At 41.4% G+C, this 20207-nt stretch overlaps 1 protein-coding gene across 2 annotated transcripts in view; it reads right to left on the bottom strand.

Annotated features, from left to right (window-relative positions):
• The window catches only part of LOC134351859 (dual specificity mitogen-activated protein kinase kinase 6-like), a 205271-nt gene that overhangs the window by 146535 nt on the left and 38529 nt on the right, over positions 1-20207 (bottom strand). The window contains exon 1 of one of the 2 annotated variants that reach the window (XM_063058683.1): positions 14270-14547. The exons of the other annotated variant lie outside the window; for it this stretch is intronic. Coding sequence (XP_062914753.1) covers positions 14270-14285 — 16 coding nt within the window. The 5' untranslated portion in view covers positions 14286-14547. Of the gene's footprint in view, positions 1-14269; positions 14548-20207 lie in introns of those variants that run through there. 2 annotated transcript variants of the gene reach the window in all.

Genomic DNA, 20207 nt, shown 5'->3' with positions numbered 1-20207 from the left:
TCAATCTCTGCCTTAAATACACCAAATGACTTGGCCTCCACTGCCGCCCATGGCAACAAATTCCATAGATTCACTACCCTCCTGCAAAAAAAATTTCTTTGCATCTCTGTTCTGAATGGGCGCCCTTCAATCCTTAAGTCATGCCCTCTCGTACTAGACTCCCCCATCATGGGAAACAACTTTGCCACATCCACTCTGTCCAGGCCTTTCAACATTCGAAATGTTTCTATGAGATCCCCCCTCATTCTTCTAAACTCCAAGGAATACAGTCCAAAAGCGGACAAACGTTCCTCATATGTTAACCCACTCATATACTGAATAGACTTTTTTTAATATGCAAAAACAGAAATAATAATAAGAAGAAAGCCCTTAACTCTGAGTGGAGTCATTGGGACATCGTCATGACTGCATTTTTTTTTTTAGCAGGCTTTCTTATTCTTACGAGGTCGAGTTGCTAGTTCGACGCTCAACCCAGCAAGGATTGGGAAGCATACAAGGGAGCCGGTTGGATTGGAACTTAGGAGCCTTCGCTCCGAAGTCCGGCACTGATGCCACTACACCACCAGCCGGCTAAGCAGAAAAACTATATATTAAAAACTTGAGGTAGTGTCCAAAGCTTCAATGTCCATTTAGGAATCAGATAGCAGAGGGGAAGAAGCTGTTCCTGAATCGCGGAGAATGCCCCTTCAGGATTCTGTATCTCCTACCTGATGGTAACAGTGAGAAAAGGGCATGCCCTGGGTGCTGGAGGTCCTTAATAATGGACACTGCCTTTCTGAGACACCACTCCCTGAAGATGTTGTAGGCTAGTACCCAAGATGGAGTTGACTAGATTTTCAACCTTCTGCAGCTTCTTTTGGTCCTGTGCAGTAGCCCTTCCATACCAGACAGTGATACAGAATGCTCTCCACGGTTACAACTATAGAAGGGTTTGAGTGTATTCGTTGACATGCCAAATCTCTTCAAACTCCTATTAAAGTATAGCCGCTGTCTTGCCTTCTTTAGAACTACATCGATATGTTGGGACCAGGTTAGATCCTCACAGATCTTGACACCAAGGATCTTGAAGCTGTTCACTCTCTCCACTTCTGATCGCTCTATGAGGATTGGCATGTGCTCCTTCGTCTTACCCTTCCTGAAGTCCACAATCAGCTCTTTCGTCTTACTGACGTTGAGTGCCTGGTTGTTGCTGTGGCACCACTCTACTAGTTGGCATATCTCACACCTGTACGCCCTCTCATCACCACCTGAGATTCTACAAACAATGGTTGTATCGTCAGCAAATTTATAGATGGTACTTATAAATTTATAGTGGCTCTCAAAAGGAAACTGCCTGAGACACTTTTATGCAGTTTTTGAAACTGTGATAAAATTCACTGAGAGTTGAATGCGTTATTCAGTAAACTCAAGCATATTAATAATGTCATTGTTTATTTGTCAGAATTTACAAAGTTTAATGAAATGAATCTTCAATTGCAAGGAAATTATGTAAGCCTCAACAAAATCAAGTCAGTCATCTCCACATTTCCGTCCAAGTTAACACTATTTAAGTGCAATATTGGCCATCGCTTTTCCAATTTCTAAGCCTCACTGAGTTGGAGAAAGAATACCAGATGATGATCTTCAAGTAAACTGTGGGTGAGCCTGGGTGAGCTGGATAATGTCAGAGATTTCAATCTTTTCTCAATCCAAATTCCAGATTAGGTCATAAATCCATTCTTGAACACTTGTAATGAGGAAGGATGGAGGACGAATTGATCTTGCTACAAAATGACTAAACTGAAGCCAAGGTTCAAAAAAAAGTCATACTAAGAATTTTGTTTGTAAAAAGAAATCAAGATGTTCTTTATTGTCATAGTCATACTTTATTGATCCCAGGGGAAATTGGTTTTCGTTACAGTCCCACCATAAATAATAAATAGTAATAAAACCATAAATAGTTGAATAGTAATATGTAAATTATGCCAAGAAATAAGTCCAGGACCAGCCTATTGGCTTAGGGTGTCTGACCCTCCAAGGGAGGAGTTGTAAAACTTGATGGCCACAGGCAGGAATGACTTCCTATGACGCTCTGTGTTGCATCTTGGTGGAATGAGTCTCTGGCTGAATGTACTCCTGTGCCCAACCAGTACATTATGTAGTGGATGGGAGACTTTGTCCAAGGTGGCATGCAATTTGAACAGCATCCTCTTTTCAGACACCACGGTCAGAGAGTCCAGTTCCATCCCCACAACATCAGTGGCCTTACGAATGAGTTTGTTGATTCTGTTGGTGTCTGCTACCCTCAGCCTGCTGCCCCAGCACACAACAGCAAACACGATAGCACTGGCCACCACAGACTCGTAAAACATCCTCAGCATCGTCAGCATCAGCCTTTCCAATATCATATTTAATGGAACACGGTTCTAGTGCAGTTGCCCAAATTCTTTCAAAGCAATGAAATAGACTGCAAATTAATGTGGGGATCCGAGTGACATTCAGCTTCATGTTGAGAAGCTGGTATCATTGCACCAAACCCATCCATCTCATTGAAAGGTGAAAAAGCAATGAAGTAGTGGATAGTTGCACTACTAAAATTGTTCACTGTAATAAGAGAAATTTTATTTACTCTCGTATCCCCTTCTGCCTATCACCTGTCCAGCTCTCGGCTCCATCCCTCCCCCTCCTGTCTTCTCCTATCATTTTGCATCTCCCCCTCCCCCTCCAGCTATCAAATCCCTTACTCACTCTTCCTTCAGTTAGTCCTGACGAAGGGTCTCGGCCTGAAACGTTGACTGCGCCTCTTCCTATAGATGCTGCTTGGCCTGCTGCGTTCACCAGCAACTTTGATGTGTGTTGCTTGAATTTCCAGCATCTGCAGAATTCCTGTTGTTTGAATTTTATTTGCAGCTTTGAATAGATTTGAATAATATTTGCAATTATGTCACTGCATTGAATTTGTAGTTCCCATTTTCTTTCACTGTGCATCATAAATCAAATTTCTTTATAGTTTTTATGTAATGGCTTGAAAGGCTGGGGATATGGTCTAGGAACCAAGGGGGCAATAACCCAAAAAGTGTGGGATGCAAGGGAGATGCAGATTTACAAAATTACTCCCTGCTAACACAATAAGAGCAATCCAACTGATGCTGGATAAATGGGTCAGAAAAAAACAACTGCTTCCAAAAGAGATTTTACAAAGTGTTGTAAATAGATTTGTCAACAAATAAAGATGGAATAGCAGCATTATTAAAAAAATTCTTAGATTAGAAATTGAACAGTGATATGCCCAGTTATTGATGCTAGATCTGTTCTTTGCTTCAATATATATTAACAACTTTTTCTTTGGATGCATCAGTGACAATTTCAAAAGCTGTAAAGCTTGAAACCAAAGCAAACAACGAACACATGGGTATTGTAATAGACCCCACGGTCCTAGACAGGCTGGTAGATTGGATGGACGTGCAGTAGATTTCTTCCGTTGCACACCAGCTCAACTACCTGCCCATCTCCTACCTCAAAATGATGCATATGGGTGGATAAATAGAAAGAGATACAAGTTGTATAGTTCTACATGAACGCAAGAATTGAGACTTGGATAATTATATGCAAAAATCTTTGACAAAGGCAAAGTAGCGTCAGAAAGCTGTAAAAATACATGTTGGGTCCTGCATTTCATAGTGTACAAAAGAAATAAGTTGTAATGAATATTGAAAAATAAACTATGGTACATCTATAATCTTTCCAGTCTTTGAAACCAGAAAAGAAGTGTCAAAGTACAAAACTGGAACAGAAAATTTAAAATTCACTTCTTGCAAATACTGCAACAGAGAACATCATTAGCTGTAACTATATTCATGCCATCAGGTTGGAAACTACCCAGACAGAATATAAGGTGTTGTCCCTCCATCCAGAGGGTGGCCTCATCTTGGCACAAGTGGCAGCCATGGATCAAAAAGTTAGAACTGAAATCTGAATTAAAACATTTTAATAACTCATCTCATCTACAAATTTCATTGTAGTTTATCCAAAAACAAACTGCTTTAAGTTGCCAACTAATGTACCAAGAGGCCCCACAACCACATTATCAGACAAGTAGAGTTTAATTGTCTTTCTCCCTGGGCCTCCTGTCCCATGATCCTCTCATATCCCTTTTGACAATCACCTGTCCAGCTCTTGGCTCCATCCCTCCCCTTCCTGTCTTCTTCTATCATTTTGGATCTCCCCCTCCCCCTCCCACTTTCAAATCTCTTACTAACTCTTCCTTCAGTTAGTCCTGACGAAAGGTCTCGGCCTGAAACATCGACTGTACCTCTTCCTAGAGATGCTGCCTGGCCTGCTGTGTTCACCAGCAACTTTGACGTGTGTTGCTTTAATTACATCTGGCCACCAGTCCTAAAATTCTGCTTTTAAGTAACACCTCTAATTAATCTGAAGTGAAAGCTAATGAGTTAACCACTCAGCAAACACAGGAATAACAAAGAGACATAACCTCAAGTGCTATTCCGTCACAAAATAAATCATGGCTGAAAGATGACCTGACAAAATAATATTTTCAGTATCACATTGGTTAATAAATGTCAATCTTAGACTTAAAATTAACAATTGACTGATCAAGTACCATTAAGTTCCAATTGTCTACTGCTTTTTACATCCATAAACAATTCTTAACACTGGAAAGGCATAACAATGTATTTCAACTATAGGCTCAAGAGACCAATTACAATAACTCCAAAAGTACAAAAATAAATCAGGAAAATTGAGATAAAAACTGTTGTAGAATATGCAGGTAATCAGGCAGCATCAATGCATCAATAAAAGTCACAGAGCCAGAATGTTACCCCTCCTTGTGAAGAGCCACCTAGATTTCTATTGATTTGAAGTCCCACAGACATTCAGACCTATGTTCAGCTCTTCCTCACTCGGTAATTTGCTGTTTGCTTCCCAAATGTTTGATATTGCCTGGACATCTCCTCTAGACAAAGCCCTGGTAGTAGTAGAGGAAATAATGCCATTATCTACAGAGAAAACGAAAGGGCTTTGGGTTAATGGTGTTTGCAGTATTTATAAGCAGACTTTGTTCTTTCAACCATCATTAGAGGTGACTAGTCTGAATTCTAGTGTCCTAATTATTATTCTAGCTATCCATGACCATGATTTGGTAAATAATTCCTATTTAATTCTAAGCTAACACAGGAGGTGCAAGATGCAAGTCTCAAATTAAGAGCTGTACAACATATGTAACCGACAGAAATTGTGACCTGTGTTATCAAGAGTGAGAAAACCAAGACTAAAAATATCAGGATGAAAGTTTGAATTTTTGTCTCTAAATTAGTTAAGTAACTTTATGTTCCTATTATAGCCACAATCAAAATTACAGGAAGGCTGAGCAGATGGCAGTTTCGCAAGTAGTCAATGGGGTGTGTCAGTAAAAAAAAGTCTTCAATGGTTTAGTCTCTAGTATTCAGCTGCTTAGATCGCATTGCCTCTCTTCCTGTTTTGCATTGAATTATCTAACCTTTGTCACAGCAGTAATGCAAACAGCTTTAATGGCTTCAACGCCACCAGACTGCAGTTCATAATAAGACAGCATTTGGATTTATATGATGTCATCTGCAACAGAACTACAACAGATTCCAGTTAATTGGGTCATATCGGGACCAGGACATTTTGGCTCAACTAAGTGCTGCCTCAGTAAGCTGAAGTTTCAAGGAAATAGTTAAAAGGTATATAAAAAAACAAACTACCATTTAACTGAGAAACAAATTATGTATTTACCCAAAACACTGAACTTAGAACATTATCAGTACTACTACAATATATAAAACTGTATTAGTTCCTAATAGTTATTGACAGAGAAATTCATTCAGTGTTCACTGCCAGTGTTCTTTGATTGACTGTGATGAACAAAATCAGCGCAGATACCTACGTCTGTAGATTAGATAACAGACTGCCTTCATACAATGCTATCGAGGATTGCATCCTCCAAATCTTTATTTTCATTGTAACATTCAAGAACGTTATTGATACTTTCAATTCTTCATAGTTCCTAACTTATTGAAGTAGTGAAATCATTTCATTTTCACTCCCAACCGTTTCTAGCATCTCCAAACCTAAATGCTTGAAACTGCAGTGAGCAAAACAGTTCCGAATTGCCTCACTGCTTATTTCTTGCCAACTATCAGTGACAAAATCACACACACACCTCACGCTATTTAAAAACTGTTCGCTCCAAGGATTGTATAGTGCCTAACGGCCTGACAAATGCACACACCTGGCGCTAGTTAGAAACTGTTCTGTAACAGAATCCTGCCCCAATTTAGCAGCATAGTGTCCCAAATAAAGGGAATCCCAGCTATTTTCTCAATTCACTTTTGCTCTTTAAGATTGTCTCAAGTAAGTGTGGCTGCCCCATTTAACCAATGGCCCATTACAACTAATTTCACCATTTTGACAGAAAAGTTGGCAGACAATTTGACACACTGGCAAACTCGCTTACCAAAATGAGATAATTACAACATCTGTTTACTTCTGCAAGTGATGCAAATTTAGGGATGAACATACATCAATGAGCATTCCTCTACCTTCAAACAGCTGGTGTAGGAATCTATCCACAAAATAGTTTGCTGCTTGGTAAGACTCTGAGGAGCTCAGCACTTATTTATCAAAAACAAAAAGGCGATGCATTGGATCTTTGATACATGGCCAACCACATGCACTAACTTACTGACAGGCAAAACTGTTTAGAGCTGAAAGTCAGTGAATCTCTAAATATTTTCCATTATTTGCAAATATGATAATATTTAATATTAGAAATGCTATGAAACACTTACAAATCATTAATCATTTTAAGTGTTAATGTATTAAAGTTTCCAAACCTAATTAAACATGCTTAAATTAACTCAGTAAATTCAAAACCTGTAAACCATCAGTCCTCCATGGACCTATAGCAGCTCAAGAGAGTTGCTGAACTTGCCTGACTTTGGTCTGGCAGTCAGAATTCCCAAGAATAACTGCTGACAAATTACAGGAAATTGATGCTCTGTGGGTGAACTCCACAAACAGTCAAATATCAGAGCAACACTGGAGAAGTTTTGGGCCTCTAAGCTCATGCAACACAATTCAGACTGTCACTCTGGTCTCCTACAAAGTTGGGCCAATCTGCAAGAGCATCTCAGTGTGGATTATGCTCTCAGGTGCCTGAAATAGAACTTGATCCTCTCATCTTTGAATACAACAATAACTTGGGTGTAAAATTCTTCAGTGTCCAAAAAGGCATGTTGCAACAACACTGTGCAAAGAGCTTGCACCAGATTTGTGCTCGATGCCTGGCAACAAAATTCAGTTGTGCACGGATATACAAATTATGCAGGCTAGAAAGGTGTTGGACCAATACATTTCCTTATTCCCTTCTCCCATCTCAACTACTGCAGGACAAGAGGACAAGAGTACAAAGGGGAATTGAGACAGCATCAAACAGGTGAGGTAGTTGTATCTGGAGTTCAGGGAGGGATTTTTCAGAAATATTTGGTGGAGTAGTGAGCAGGGGGGAGAGAAGAGAGAGGTGGTGGAAGTATGTGGAACATCAGGTGTCAGGACACATGGTGGAGGAAAGGGACGTTTGAGGTAACAATAAGCTGGAGCTCTGAGGATGCAAGGTTGGACATGTGATCCGGACGCCAACCAACGTAAGCAAAATGTGGAGAACAAAGAGGAGGTGAAAATGGAAGAAAATATGCAAGAAAATTCTAGAAAAAGGAGGATGGACTTTTCAGACTCTCCAGTAAAGGCTTTTCAATTTTAACCAAAGCAGGAAACAATAGTATGGTAATTAACAGAATGGTAAATCAGGTGCCTCAACTATAATCCAAATAAAAGTTCAAATTCTAGCACGGTCATTGTGAAATTTAAACTCTACCTGAATTGGAATTTCAAAAGAAACTCGTAATAAACATCCCAGAGCAAGGAAACAATCTCTCTTCAGCCCACTGAGCCCATGTTGGCCATGCGAATCCTATTTTATTCTCCCTACTTTCCCATTTATTCCCCACAGGTTCTACAACTCATCTAACATCAGGAGCAAATCACAATAGCCAGCTAACCTACCAACCTGCACTGCACCACAACAAAACTGGAAATCCACGTGCCCACAGAGAGAACGTGTCTCAACAGTCACAACTGGAGTTCAGGACTGAAACCCTGTCACTGAAGCTGACATCCAAAAACCAGAAGCAAATTTAAGCCTCAGTGGGCAAAATGGGGGTGGGTAATTGGGACATAGCATATCCTAAGAATATCAACACCTTCATTTTCAAGTGACATCAAGTGGAAGTGGGGCAAAGAGGCATTTGAAGTCATGATAAGCTGGAGCTCCAAGAACAGTGGCAACTGACCGGGAGTCAATAGTAAGAAAGACAATAAAGTGAGTCCCAGCAGCATTTGAGTCCAGCAATGTGACAAAGGAGGAAGTAGATCAGTGTAGGCATGTTGCAGGGCTGTCGTTAACATGAGAAGTATAGAAGGATGCAAGAGATTACTGATCACCATCCACAGAATTCCTAATTCAGTACCAAGTCATTTCTCTAAATGTTTCTTTCAAATTTATTCCAGTAACAAGCAGCAACAGATTGACACAAAAAAAATTCTACCTCCTGAGCAATGCCACTGACGACTGGTGTCTAAATTCTGGATGGAAAATTTACAATTATGTACAAAGGTTTAGTTTGGTAATCCACACCAGGATGTCAGCGTTGACAAGAAGGTATCAGAATAAAGGGCAATTATGAAGTATTATCACATACAGGAGAAAAATAATAAGTATAAAATCAAATTAAGAGAATGGAAACAACAGGAATTCTGCAGATGCTGGAAATTCAAGCAACACACATCAAAGCTGCTGGTGAACGCAGCAGGCCAGGCAGCATCTGTAGGAAGAGGTGCAGTCGACGTTTCAGGCCGAGACCCTTCGTCAGGACTAACTGAAGGAAGAGTGAGTAAGGGATTTGAAAGATCTCACTCTTCCTTCAGTTAGTCCTGACGAAGGGTCTCGGCCTGAAACGTCGACTGCACCTCTTCCTACAGATGCTGCCTGGCCTGCTGCGTTCACCAGCAACTTTGATGTGTGTTAAGAGAATGGAATTCATTTTAATACAGTTATATGTTTCATTTGCACTCAAAATTCTTTCCTCCTTGAGGCAGTTATTTATCTGAATGTATGCACCATTCATTTATATTTAGAAGAAACAAGCAAAAAGGAAAAGTGTTGTAGCCCTGATTTTGAAGTGCAGGATAAAAGCAGAAAGAGGAAGAAGTGTGGCTCAGAAAATCAAGTAGAATCAATCTGGACGGAGCTAAAAATGCAAGAGGCAGAAAATATTGCTGGAACCAAAAGCAGAAACTGCTGTGAGCTCTCATCAGATTCAGGAATATCATTCTGGAGGGAAAGGAACAGTCAATATTTCAACTCAAAGTTCCTCCATTATAACCAGGAAAATGAGAAAGCAAGCATTTATTTTAAGCTGCAGAGGGTATGGGTGAAGAGAACAGAGGGATGATAAAGGCAAAGCATTGCCAAGAGTTGTATATAGGTTCCCAAACTATAAAAGTAATAGAGTGCATAAATTAGACAATTAAAACATGTAAATAAAGAGGTCAATATCATAATTGTGGGGGACCTATTGGCATATTAATTGGCAAACCATATCAGCAGTGATAATGAGGAGGGTGCACAAGAATCAGGTTTGATATCACTGGCATACAATTTGTCTTGAAATTCATTGTTTTACAGCAGTAGATTACACTACATAATAAAACTACAAATTACAATAAGCAATTTAAATTAAATATGATTAAATATGTAGTGCAAAAAGAAAGCTTTTTTTTTAATAGTGATATATAAATCTGATGATTGAGGGGAAGAAGCTGTTACTGAAATTTTGCATGTTGTGTTTTCAGGGTCCTGCACCACCTCCTGGATGGTAGAAATGAGAAGAGGGCATGTCCTAGGTGATGGGGGTCCTTAATGATGGATGTTGCCTTTTTGGGGCGTCACTTTTTTTTTGGGGCATCACTTTTTGAAGGTGTTCTTGATGCTGGGGAGGCTAGTGTCCATGAGAGAGCTGGCTGGTTTACAACTTTCTCCAATCCTGTGCAGACAGTTAGAATGCACTCCACAGCACATCTAAAGAAATTTGCTTGAGTATTTGATGACATGCCAAGTTTTCTCAAACTCCCAATGGAATACAGCCACTGCTGTGCCTTCTTTACAATTGCATCAATATGGTGGGCTCAGGGTAGATCTTTAGTGTTCCACAATCTCCATCAGCACAGGTGCACCACAAGGGTGTGTGCTTAGTCCCCCGCTCTACTCAAAGTTTAAAGTAAATTTATTATCAAAGTACATATATGTCACATATACAATCCTGAAATTTGTTTTCTTGTGGGCATACTCAGTAAAACCAAGACTATAATAGAATCAATGAAAGACTGCACCCAACAAAATGGAAAAATAACCGATGTGCAAAAGATAACAAATTATGCAAATACAAAAGCGAAAAATAATAAATAAATAAACAATAAATATCAAACAACAGGAATTCTGCAGATGCTGGAAATTCAAGCAACATACATCAAAGTTGCTGGTGAACGCAGCAGGCCAAGCAGCATCTGTAGGAAGAGGTGCAGTCGACGTTTCAGGCCGAGACCCTTCGTCAGGACTAACTGAAGGAAGAGTGAGTAAGGGATTTGAAAGTTGGAGGGGGAGGGGGAGATCCAAAATGATAGGAGAAGACAGGAGGGGGAGGGATAGAGCCGAGAGCTGGACAGGTGATAGGCAAAAGGGGATACGAGAGGATCATGGAACAGGAGGTCCGGGAAGAAAGACAAGGGGGGGGTGACCCAGAGGATGGGCAAGAGGTATATTCAGAGGGACAGAGGGAGAAAAAGGAGAGTGAGAGAAAGAATGTGTGCATAAAAATGAGTAACAGATGGGGTACGAGGGGGAGGTGGGGCCTTAGCAGAAGTTAGAGAAGTCGATGTTCATGCCATCAGGTTGGAGGCTACCCAGACGGAATATAAGGTGTTGTTCCTCCAACCTGAGTGTGGCTTCATCTCCACAGTAGAGGAGGCCGTGGACAGACATGTCAGAATGGGAATGGGATGTGGAATTAAAATGTGTGGCCACTGGGAGATCCTGCTTTCTCTGGCGGACAGAGGGTAGATGTTCAGCAAAGCGGTCTCCCAGTCTGCGTCGGGTCTCACCAATATATAAAAGGCCACATCGGGAGCACCGGACGCAGTACATCACCCCAGTCGACTCACAGGTGAAGTGATGCCTCACCTGGAAGGACTGTTTGGGGCCCTGAATGGTGGTAAGGGAGGAAGTGTAAAGGTATGTGTAGCACTTGTTCCGCTTACACGGATAAGTGCCAGGAGGGAGATCAGTGGGGAGGGATGGGGGGGACGAATGGACAAGGGAGTTGTGTAGGGAGCGATCCCTGCGGAATGCAGAGGGGGGGGGGAGGGAAAGATGTGCTTAGTAGTGGGATCATGAGTCCTTGAAAGTGAGTCCAGTTGTGGGAACAGTTCAATAATGGGGCAAGTGAATTTACCCCTTTGTTCAAGAGCTTGATGGTTAAGGGTTAACAACTGTTCTTGAACTTAGTGATGAGTCCTGAGGCTCCTGTACCTTATTCCAGATTATGACCTGGATGGTGGGCATCCCTGACAATTAATGCTGCTTTTGTGTGACAGCACTTCGTGCAGATGTACTCAATGGTGAGAAGGGTTTCACCCGTGATGGAATGGGCTGTATCCACTACTTTTTGTAGTATTTTCTGTCAAGGGCAATGGTGTTTCCATAGCAACCAGTCAGTGTACTCTCCACGACACATCAACAACAACAACCTCTCACTCAATATCAGCAAGACCAAGGAAATCATTAACTTCAGGAGGAGGAAACCATAGGTCCACAAGCCAGTACACATCAGGGGATCAGAGGTGGTGAGTGTCGGCAACTTTAAATTCCTCAGTGTTATCATTTCAGAAGATCTGCCCTGGGTCCAGCACGGAAGTGCCATTATGAAGAAAACACACCAGCACCTCTATTCTCTTACAAGTTTGTGAAGTTTCAGTAAGTCATCTAAAACTTTGACAAATCTCTGTAGATGTATAGTGGAGTGGCTGCATCACAGCCTGTTATGGAAACACCAACGCCCTGGAACAAAAAATCCTACAGAAGTAGTGGATACAGCCCAGTCCATCACAGGTAAAACCCTCTCCACCACTGAGCACATCTACAAGGAGCGCCATCACAGGAAAGCAGCATCCATCCTCCAACTGCAGCAGTGAAAGACTGTAGATGTCCTTGAGCACTCCCGCCAGTTGGCTACCACAGGTTTTCAGTGCCCAGCCAGGTACACCATCAGGGACTGACGCCTTGCACAAGATCTGAGGGAACCTGTTAGGCCCTGGGAACTTATCCACCCTAATACATCTCAATACAGCAAGTACCTCCTCGTCTGTAATCCAGACACAGTCCATGACCTCACCACTGTTTTGCCTCAGTTCTATAAATTCTGACTCTATCCCCCAAGTACATACAGATGCAAAAAGAAAAATACAGATTTAAAATCTCTCCCACTTTTGGTTCCAGGCGTAGGTGACCACACTGATCTTCAAGTGGACCAATTTTGTCCTTCACTCTTAATATATCTGTTGAAGCCCTTGGGATTCTCCTTCATCTTGAGCAACCTCATGCCTTCTTTTAGCCTTCCTCCCTCCCCCCTCCATTTCCTTCTTGCATTCCTTATACTCAAGTACCTCATTTGTTCTTTGCTGCCAATACCCGCTTTCATCTTCTCCTTAACTTGGGCCTCAATATTGCTTGAAAACCAAGGTTCCATAAACTTGCTAGCCTTACCTTTTATTCTAATAGGAACATACAAGCTTGCACACACAGAATGCCGGACTAACTCAGCAGATTAGGCAGCATCTACGGCAATCAAGTCGATGTTTTCTGCCAAGGCCTTTCTTCAGGTATAATACAAACATCGTACTCCCAAAATTTCACTTCCGAAGGCCCCCGATTTACCAAGCATTCATTTGCCAGAAAACAATCTATCCCAATACACATCTGCTGGATCCTTCCTGATGCTATCAAAATTGGCATTTCTCCAATTTAGAATCTCAACCTGTGGACCAATCCTATCCTTCTCCATAATTATCTTGAAACTAATGGAATTATGATCATTACACGCGAAGTGTTCTCCTACACATTTGTGTTATCTACTCATGATGAATTTCTCTTGTTTCTCTAGTGCTCCCCTCCCCATTGCCTGACCTGTTTCTTGCATTTCTGCTTTTATTCAAATTCCGAATATTTCCATGGTGTTTTTTTTCCACAAATAAAGCTTTAAAAAAGTTTTACTTTTTTTACCTTAAGACTTTTCCCAGTATCTGCTACTACAAAATAAATTTCACATCATACAAGTCGGTGATGATAAATCTGATTCTGTTAAAACACCTCCTAAACATTCCACTAGTGAACAAGAAATATTCCAACCTGCTATACATTCTATAAAAGGTTCAAACTTTTGGGCACCTTCTTCTACCATTAACCATGCGTATGAGTCACCTAGCCCATTCAGGAAAACTCACTGATGACTCATGGCCATGGTGACAGTACAGCCATATAATAAAAACATGCAGTAACACGACATACAGGGCCTCCCGATGATCCGAAAGACGGACATTTCCTCTTATCCTTCCATTTATAATACACAAAGCATAACAGCAAGTGACCACAGATGATAATTAATGATAATTAGTGATATTTTGTTTGCTAAAACAAGCACTTACATTCGTGGATTTGCTCTTTAATTCAAGCTGTATTATACTATTACTTAATAAAGCGCAATTCTACATGCAAATGTTAATATAGTTACTCGAAAGCAGCCATTTCATGCTTATTTAAATTTATACATTAATCAGTACCCAAAGATATTATCCAACAGTAAGCAATTAAACCCACTAGGGTCAAAGAAAAAACATCAGGCAATTACATATGAACTACAGCTTGAAAATTAAAATAAAATCAATGCCATCCTACACCGTACACGTACATGTGCTACCTATACACACTGATTTAAACTACACAGATAAGTAGGGTTAGGAACACAAGGATAACTGGCTCACATTAAAGAATGATACAATCAGAAATACTGTATGACTTGCCACACAATGACGTGCAGACAACAGGTAACAGGGAAAGTCAGAGTGCAGCCTGACTTACCTCTGGAAAGCGACATAGTGGGCGCCACAGGAGATTCAGCCGCTCCTGACAAGGCAAGGGTTCATGAGTGCGGCAGGCGGGGACCCGGAGGGAGGAGGGCAGTGGACAGAGCCGCTGTCCCACGATGGAGATGTGCTGGTCTCTCTGGCCTGGTCCCGGTCAGGCGAGTGGGCAAATCCGGAGCCAGGGACACCCCTCGGGCCGCCTCTGGGAACTCAGTGACGGCAACGCGAACACATCAGCGCCGCAGGCTTCCCGCTGGAAACAGGCTCAGCATTCCTCCCACCCTGGCCCGCCCCGCAGCTCCACCAATCAGCTCCACCCCTCTTCCCTTCACGCCAATAGCAGCGCAGAAACCCATTGGTCCCGCCCTCCCACCGCGGAGACTAAAGCGTTTGACCAATAGAAAGCCAGTGTTTTCCACAGTTGCGTCAGCCAGGCCACCAATCCGATCGCGGGATCCGGGAGTTGTGGTGCAACTGTCATCTTTTCGAGCTTTGCAAGGTCTAAGGTTAAAATTCAGCTATTTAAAACATAAAACTTCAAGCTAGATCGAGGGTACTTAAAGGCAAACGCATAGAGCTCAGTTTAAATTGTTGTCCGCATCTTTTCAGGAAAAGCAGTGCCATTCAGTCTTCTCAGATATGACTGACAGGTACTTTATCCAATCAGAGAGATGACTCTGCTCAATGAGCGAATCAGAGTAGAGAAGGGGACGCGCTGAGGGGGTTGATACCCATTGATTGAGAGGACTGAAGTGTTTCAGGGTCAAGTTCAATTGTCATTCAACCATTCATGAATACTTACCAATACAACCGATCGAAACAGCGTTACTCAGGGGCCAAGGTGCAAAACACAGTACCAACAGTCATTCATAGTACAAGGAAAACAGCACATATAAGATAGCAATAACACAATCACACAAAAATATATGGTCCAAGTCCCTGAATCCATGAATGTTTCTGCAGTCAAACACATCTTGTCTTCAGCCTCCAGCATGGACACAGCACCACACTGCCTCGGGCCTCCAGTGGCGCACACCGATTCCAACACCTCTCTCCTGAGCAGCTGCAGACGGGTGTCACCACTGTCTGAGGCTTAAAGGCTGATTTATACTTGTGTGTCAAATGTACGCTGTAGGTACAGCGTTGCCGCGTACCCTACGCCGTAGCCTAACACACACTTCTCCCAAAATGTAACCACATGTCACAGCGACACAGACCGAAACAACTGTGATTGGTCCACTTGGTAGCATCGCATTTCCTCCTACGCTGCAATAGCTTCCCATTGGGTGACTGAAGGGCAGGGAAGGAACTCTGGCTGCAATGCTTTCCATAAAGCTTTACAGACCTCCGAAATTATGGAGGACCCTGTGCTTGACACCAGTTTGTAGCTAGCTGCTACAGCCTGTTGACTTCCACCTGAAGCTAAAACTCAGTATACTGTGCGTACACTGATGTGAAATAAATGGTTGGAGACGAAGAACCAAATCGTCAAATCTACCTGCAAACATCCGAAAATATTTGAAATGCATTTCCTCATCCATGTCTCTCAGTGGCCGGACAAACACAGAAAATTCATCCTCCTTCAGTTTCAGTCGCCATTGTTTGAAGTTTGAGTTTCTTCGTGTTGAGTTTCAACACGAAGAAACTCAACACAGTGGCATAGAAACCCCACCGCCAACTAGCGTTTTGGCGGTGAATTGCAGAGCGATGCAGACACACCAACACACAAGTATAAATGCTCACAACAGCGTAGCCCACTTGCGTAGGCTACAGCGTAAGCTAGTACGCACAAGTATAAATCAGCCTTAATCCTTGCTAGAGCCGAGGGCCTGCAGCTCCCCAGTCATTGGCCAATAAAACAATTAATCTGACTTCCAGCACTTCAAATTAACAATGTCCAAAAGGGTCTTGTGATCACAAGAAAAGTGACTAAGACAATCTCTCGCTGTTAGACCATCTTCACCGTCCGATGCTTCTCTGATGCAGGCAGGCGCATGATCCACACCAAGTCCAGCTCCGTCCGATGATGGGGTAGGCCTGCAGTACTTTTAAGTTCCTAATAGGGTCTTGTGATTGTAACAAGTACGATTTAAAAAGACAATAACACCTTTGGTTGCCGCTGCATCTGAGCACACCATCATCTTACCATATTGCATACAACTCCTTTGCTGATTAAGTTATTTCTACCATGTTGTACTGAAAAAGCTGCATTACTAAAATCTATTTCTCATTATAGTTAATAGCAGTTTTTTTGCATTGTGTCCATTTAGAAATTGGTGCATATACATGATATACAAGTATAGACAGGGGTGCAGTGCTAATTTTTTAGGTGCTGGAGCTGATAAAACGCTTGCCATTTCCTATATCCTCTCTATATATATGTCACACCCAATTTGTGTACCTGCTCATTTCATGTACTGGGCAACTTCCTTGCCCCATTCGTGTAATGAGCAGGTACACAAATTGGGTGTGACATATATATATGAATAGGGCTTCTTATAATGTCAAGCACTAAACCAAGATGAAAGAAATATATGTATTCCAGAGCTCCACAGAAATATAGTGATAGTTAAGACATTAACAAGATTATAGCCTATCACTACATTTCAGTGTACTGTATAACTGGTACAATAAAACATATAATACCTAATTTAATAATATGACGAAGTATTGCACGGTTGTACTCACTAATTATCATAAAATATAATTATCAAGCAAGTAAAGAAAAAGACGGTAATCATATATTTTACAAATTTAAAAGTAATTACCTAATTACCGAATGCCACCAATGAGAAGTTTCACAATAACTTCCACAAAGTGTCAGGCATAATATGTGTTCGGGGGTTTGAAGCAACTCTGGTCCTGGTGTCATCTGCTGATCTGTGGTACCGCAGCCATGATGTGACATACGGCTCAGGATTCCACTGAACTAGAGGAGGTCCGTATAGTTTAACAAACCTAAGTGGTGATACATGATTTATGAGAATTCTTGAGCATGTTGTTGTTATTATCAAGATCATGTGACTGAATCCTCTCTCATACTCAGCAGTACTAATAGGAATAACTTGTGAACAGCTCAGGAATGGGTGTAAATCTTGGGGGATGCGGCGTCCACGATCCTCCACATAATCTCTGAAGGCATTTATTACAGAGGAAGGAGAAAGTTTAAACATCTTACAGAGAGATGATATTGCAACTTCTCCATAATTAGGTGGTATTTCAGCAGGCCAGTTATCTTTATCAAAAACACACATTTCATTTAGCAGGGATTTATACATACTTTGAGGATTAGAAGGTTGAGAACCTTTCAAGGATGTTGCTGTGAACATACGGTGCTGCAAATTGTTTATAAGACTAGTAAGAAACTGTAAATAATTAATGGAGACAATTTTGTTGTTGCTTGTTAAGGTAATTTCTCCAAACTTCCCCTTTTCAACAACCTCTTGAGCTTCTAGAGTTTTTGTACCAGGTTGCTCTTTCAGTCCATGCAGTGATCTTATGCTCCGTTGGATCAGTTTGTCTGCATTAAACAATCGTAGTAGTGTGTTTCTGTAAACACTCTGACAGTAAACCAAGTTCATGCAACGTGTCAGACATTAGAGCTAAGTCCAATAGAAACTGTTCTGAAGACAGTCTTTTCAGCAGACCTTCATAGATTTTTCTGTCACTCCCAGATCTTGTTTCATCCTTCATTGCTTTTTCAAAATGAAAACACAGTGCTTCATAATTTTGCCATACTGCTGAAACTGTTCGAAACGAGCTAGCTACCCACCTGGTGCCCAGAACACGGCCTATTTTGCAAATTTGATGTTCTAGTTGAGAGGCACATTCAGATAGTTCCTTTTGATTTAGAGGTGATCTACTGTAAACAGAGTACTATTTGTCCATAAATGATTGAAAAAGATTTATTCCATGAACTTCTGTCACCGAATCACCCAATGCAAGTTCTAATCTGTGATTAAGACAGTGCCAAATTATCACATCAGGGTAATGTTCCTTGAGAATTGTAGCAACACCAGATTTGACACCAAGCATTATGCCCTCCCCATCACTACCAAATGCTACAAGGTTCTGTTTCAAGTAAGAGTCATCAAACCCATGGCTATTGAGACAGTTCAATAAATGCTTAGCAATAGTTGCAGCTTTCTGATCAGGAAGTTCAATTACATCTAAAAACAAAAAATGGGGATAATCTTTCTTACCACTTTCACATTTCAAATAAACTATTAGGGCAGCCTTAATGCTCAGGCTTGTTGATTCATCAAAGAGAACAGAAAATTTGCCATTTATCTGCTTGATATGCTGGCAAATTTTCTTTTTCATATTAATGGTGATGTGATTAATTATCTCTGTAGCATTAGTGCGGGAATGCAGTCCAATTCCAATGTCAATACCTTATTTTTGAAGTTCCAATAAGCCAAAGTGATCAGAGTATGGTCTGTCATTCTGAGCTAAATAATATGCAGAACGAAAAATTGAACAAGTTGCCTTTAGATGTGAAGCAATTATGGTGTCACATAATTTTCCAAGAGCATCTTCACTAGCTATATTTTCAACACTTAGAGCAGCAGTGTGAGCTTCTGATAGTTTGTGATCAACAATTTTTTTTTCTGAGAGACTTTAAGCGTGTACTTCGATCGGCTCCATAATAGGATACTCGGTACATCTGCCATGCCATTTTCCCTGTTCTTGAGGCTGCAGCACTTTACATAGCTAGCCAGCCATCCCTTTCTAGCCTTAAACTCCTTCCTCTCACTCTCCTCAACCTCCTCACAGTACTGCTCATAGAGACTAAGTGCTTTTTCACACATAATTTTGCCATCAATAGGGATATGCTTCTGTGACATGTCCTCTAGCCACACACTTAATGCTTTTTCAGTCTTTGCAAGCACTTTATCATGAACCAGAGAGACCATTTTTGCTGTTGTAGGGGTAGCACTAACACTTCCACGAATTTCAGCTTCTTTTTGCTTTATTGCGCAAATGCTCGATTCGTTCTTACCGACCTTAGGGCCCACTTCGGCAAGCGACGTGCCACTTTTCAAAAGATCTAAGGTTTTTGTTTTCTCTGCAAACAATGCTCAAACAACGAGTGCTGGAGAGAGTCTGAGGATCTGTGAAATGGCGGGAGGCTACAGCAGGGTATGCTGGGATAACGGGTCGAGCGAGGAGGAACTTCACAAAACAGTCACAGCTCCAGAATTTCACCAAAAACGGTCAAATATCCTAATGTTATTAGTGGTATTTTCCCCACCAGCCACCACCCCCTCTCCCCAACCCCTGTAAAATTCCCTCTATTTAATATGCGGCTGCTGTTAAATTCCCCGCTTGTTTTATTTTTTTACAGAGGTACCGGAGCGGTGCTCTGGTGAGCTCCAGCAGCACTGCACCCCGAGTATAGATTTGTGATGGTGATCAGTTCACCTCCCAGTCCCGACACCCGGTGTTAGGTGTGGTTATGACAGGCTCTTATCACTCCATTTAAAAACCTATAAATCCTATTCATTATTTCTAAAAGAGAGCACTCACCCATCCTTATATTTTCCAAAAAGCTTTTCATAGTTGTGTATATTTTCATTCTGTTCAATTTTATTGAAGTGATGACATATCAATATTCGGGTTGGATATGATATACAATAGATCTAAAGTTGAACTAATACACCTTTGGTTATTTTTTAGGGTATACAGGTTGTTCCTGAAACCTGTGAACACATTTCTCTGAAACACACGCAGAATTCCAAACTTCTAGACCCCATTTCAGAGCACATATTTATCTGCAAATTCAATACATTGAATTTAGTATAGAACAACAGGAATTCTGCAGATGCTGGAAATTCAAGCAACATACATCAAAGTTGCTGGTGAACGCAGCAGGCCAAGCAGCATCTATAGGAAGAGGCGCAGTCGACGTTTCAGGCCAAGGCCCTTCGTCA

Source organism: Mobula hypostoma, chromosome 9 (genome assembly GCF_963921235.1).
Source record: "Mobula hypostoma chromosome 9, sMobHyp1.1, whole genome shotgun sequence".
Taxonomy (NCBI): domain Eukaryota; kingdom Metazoa; phylum Chordata; class Chondrichthyes; order Myliobatiformes; family Myliobatidae; genus Mobula; species Mobula hypostoma.
This window is presented reverse-complemented; position numbering and strand designations above follow the sequence as displayed.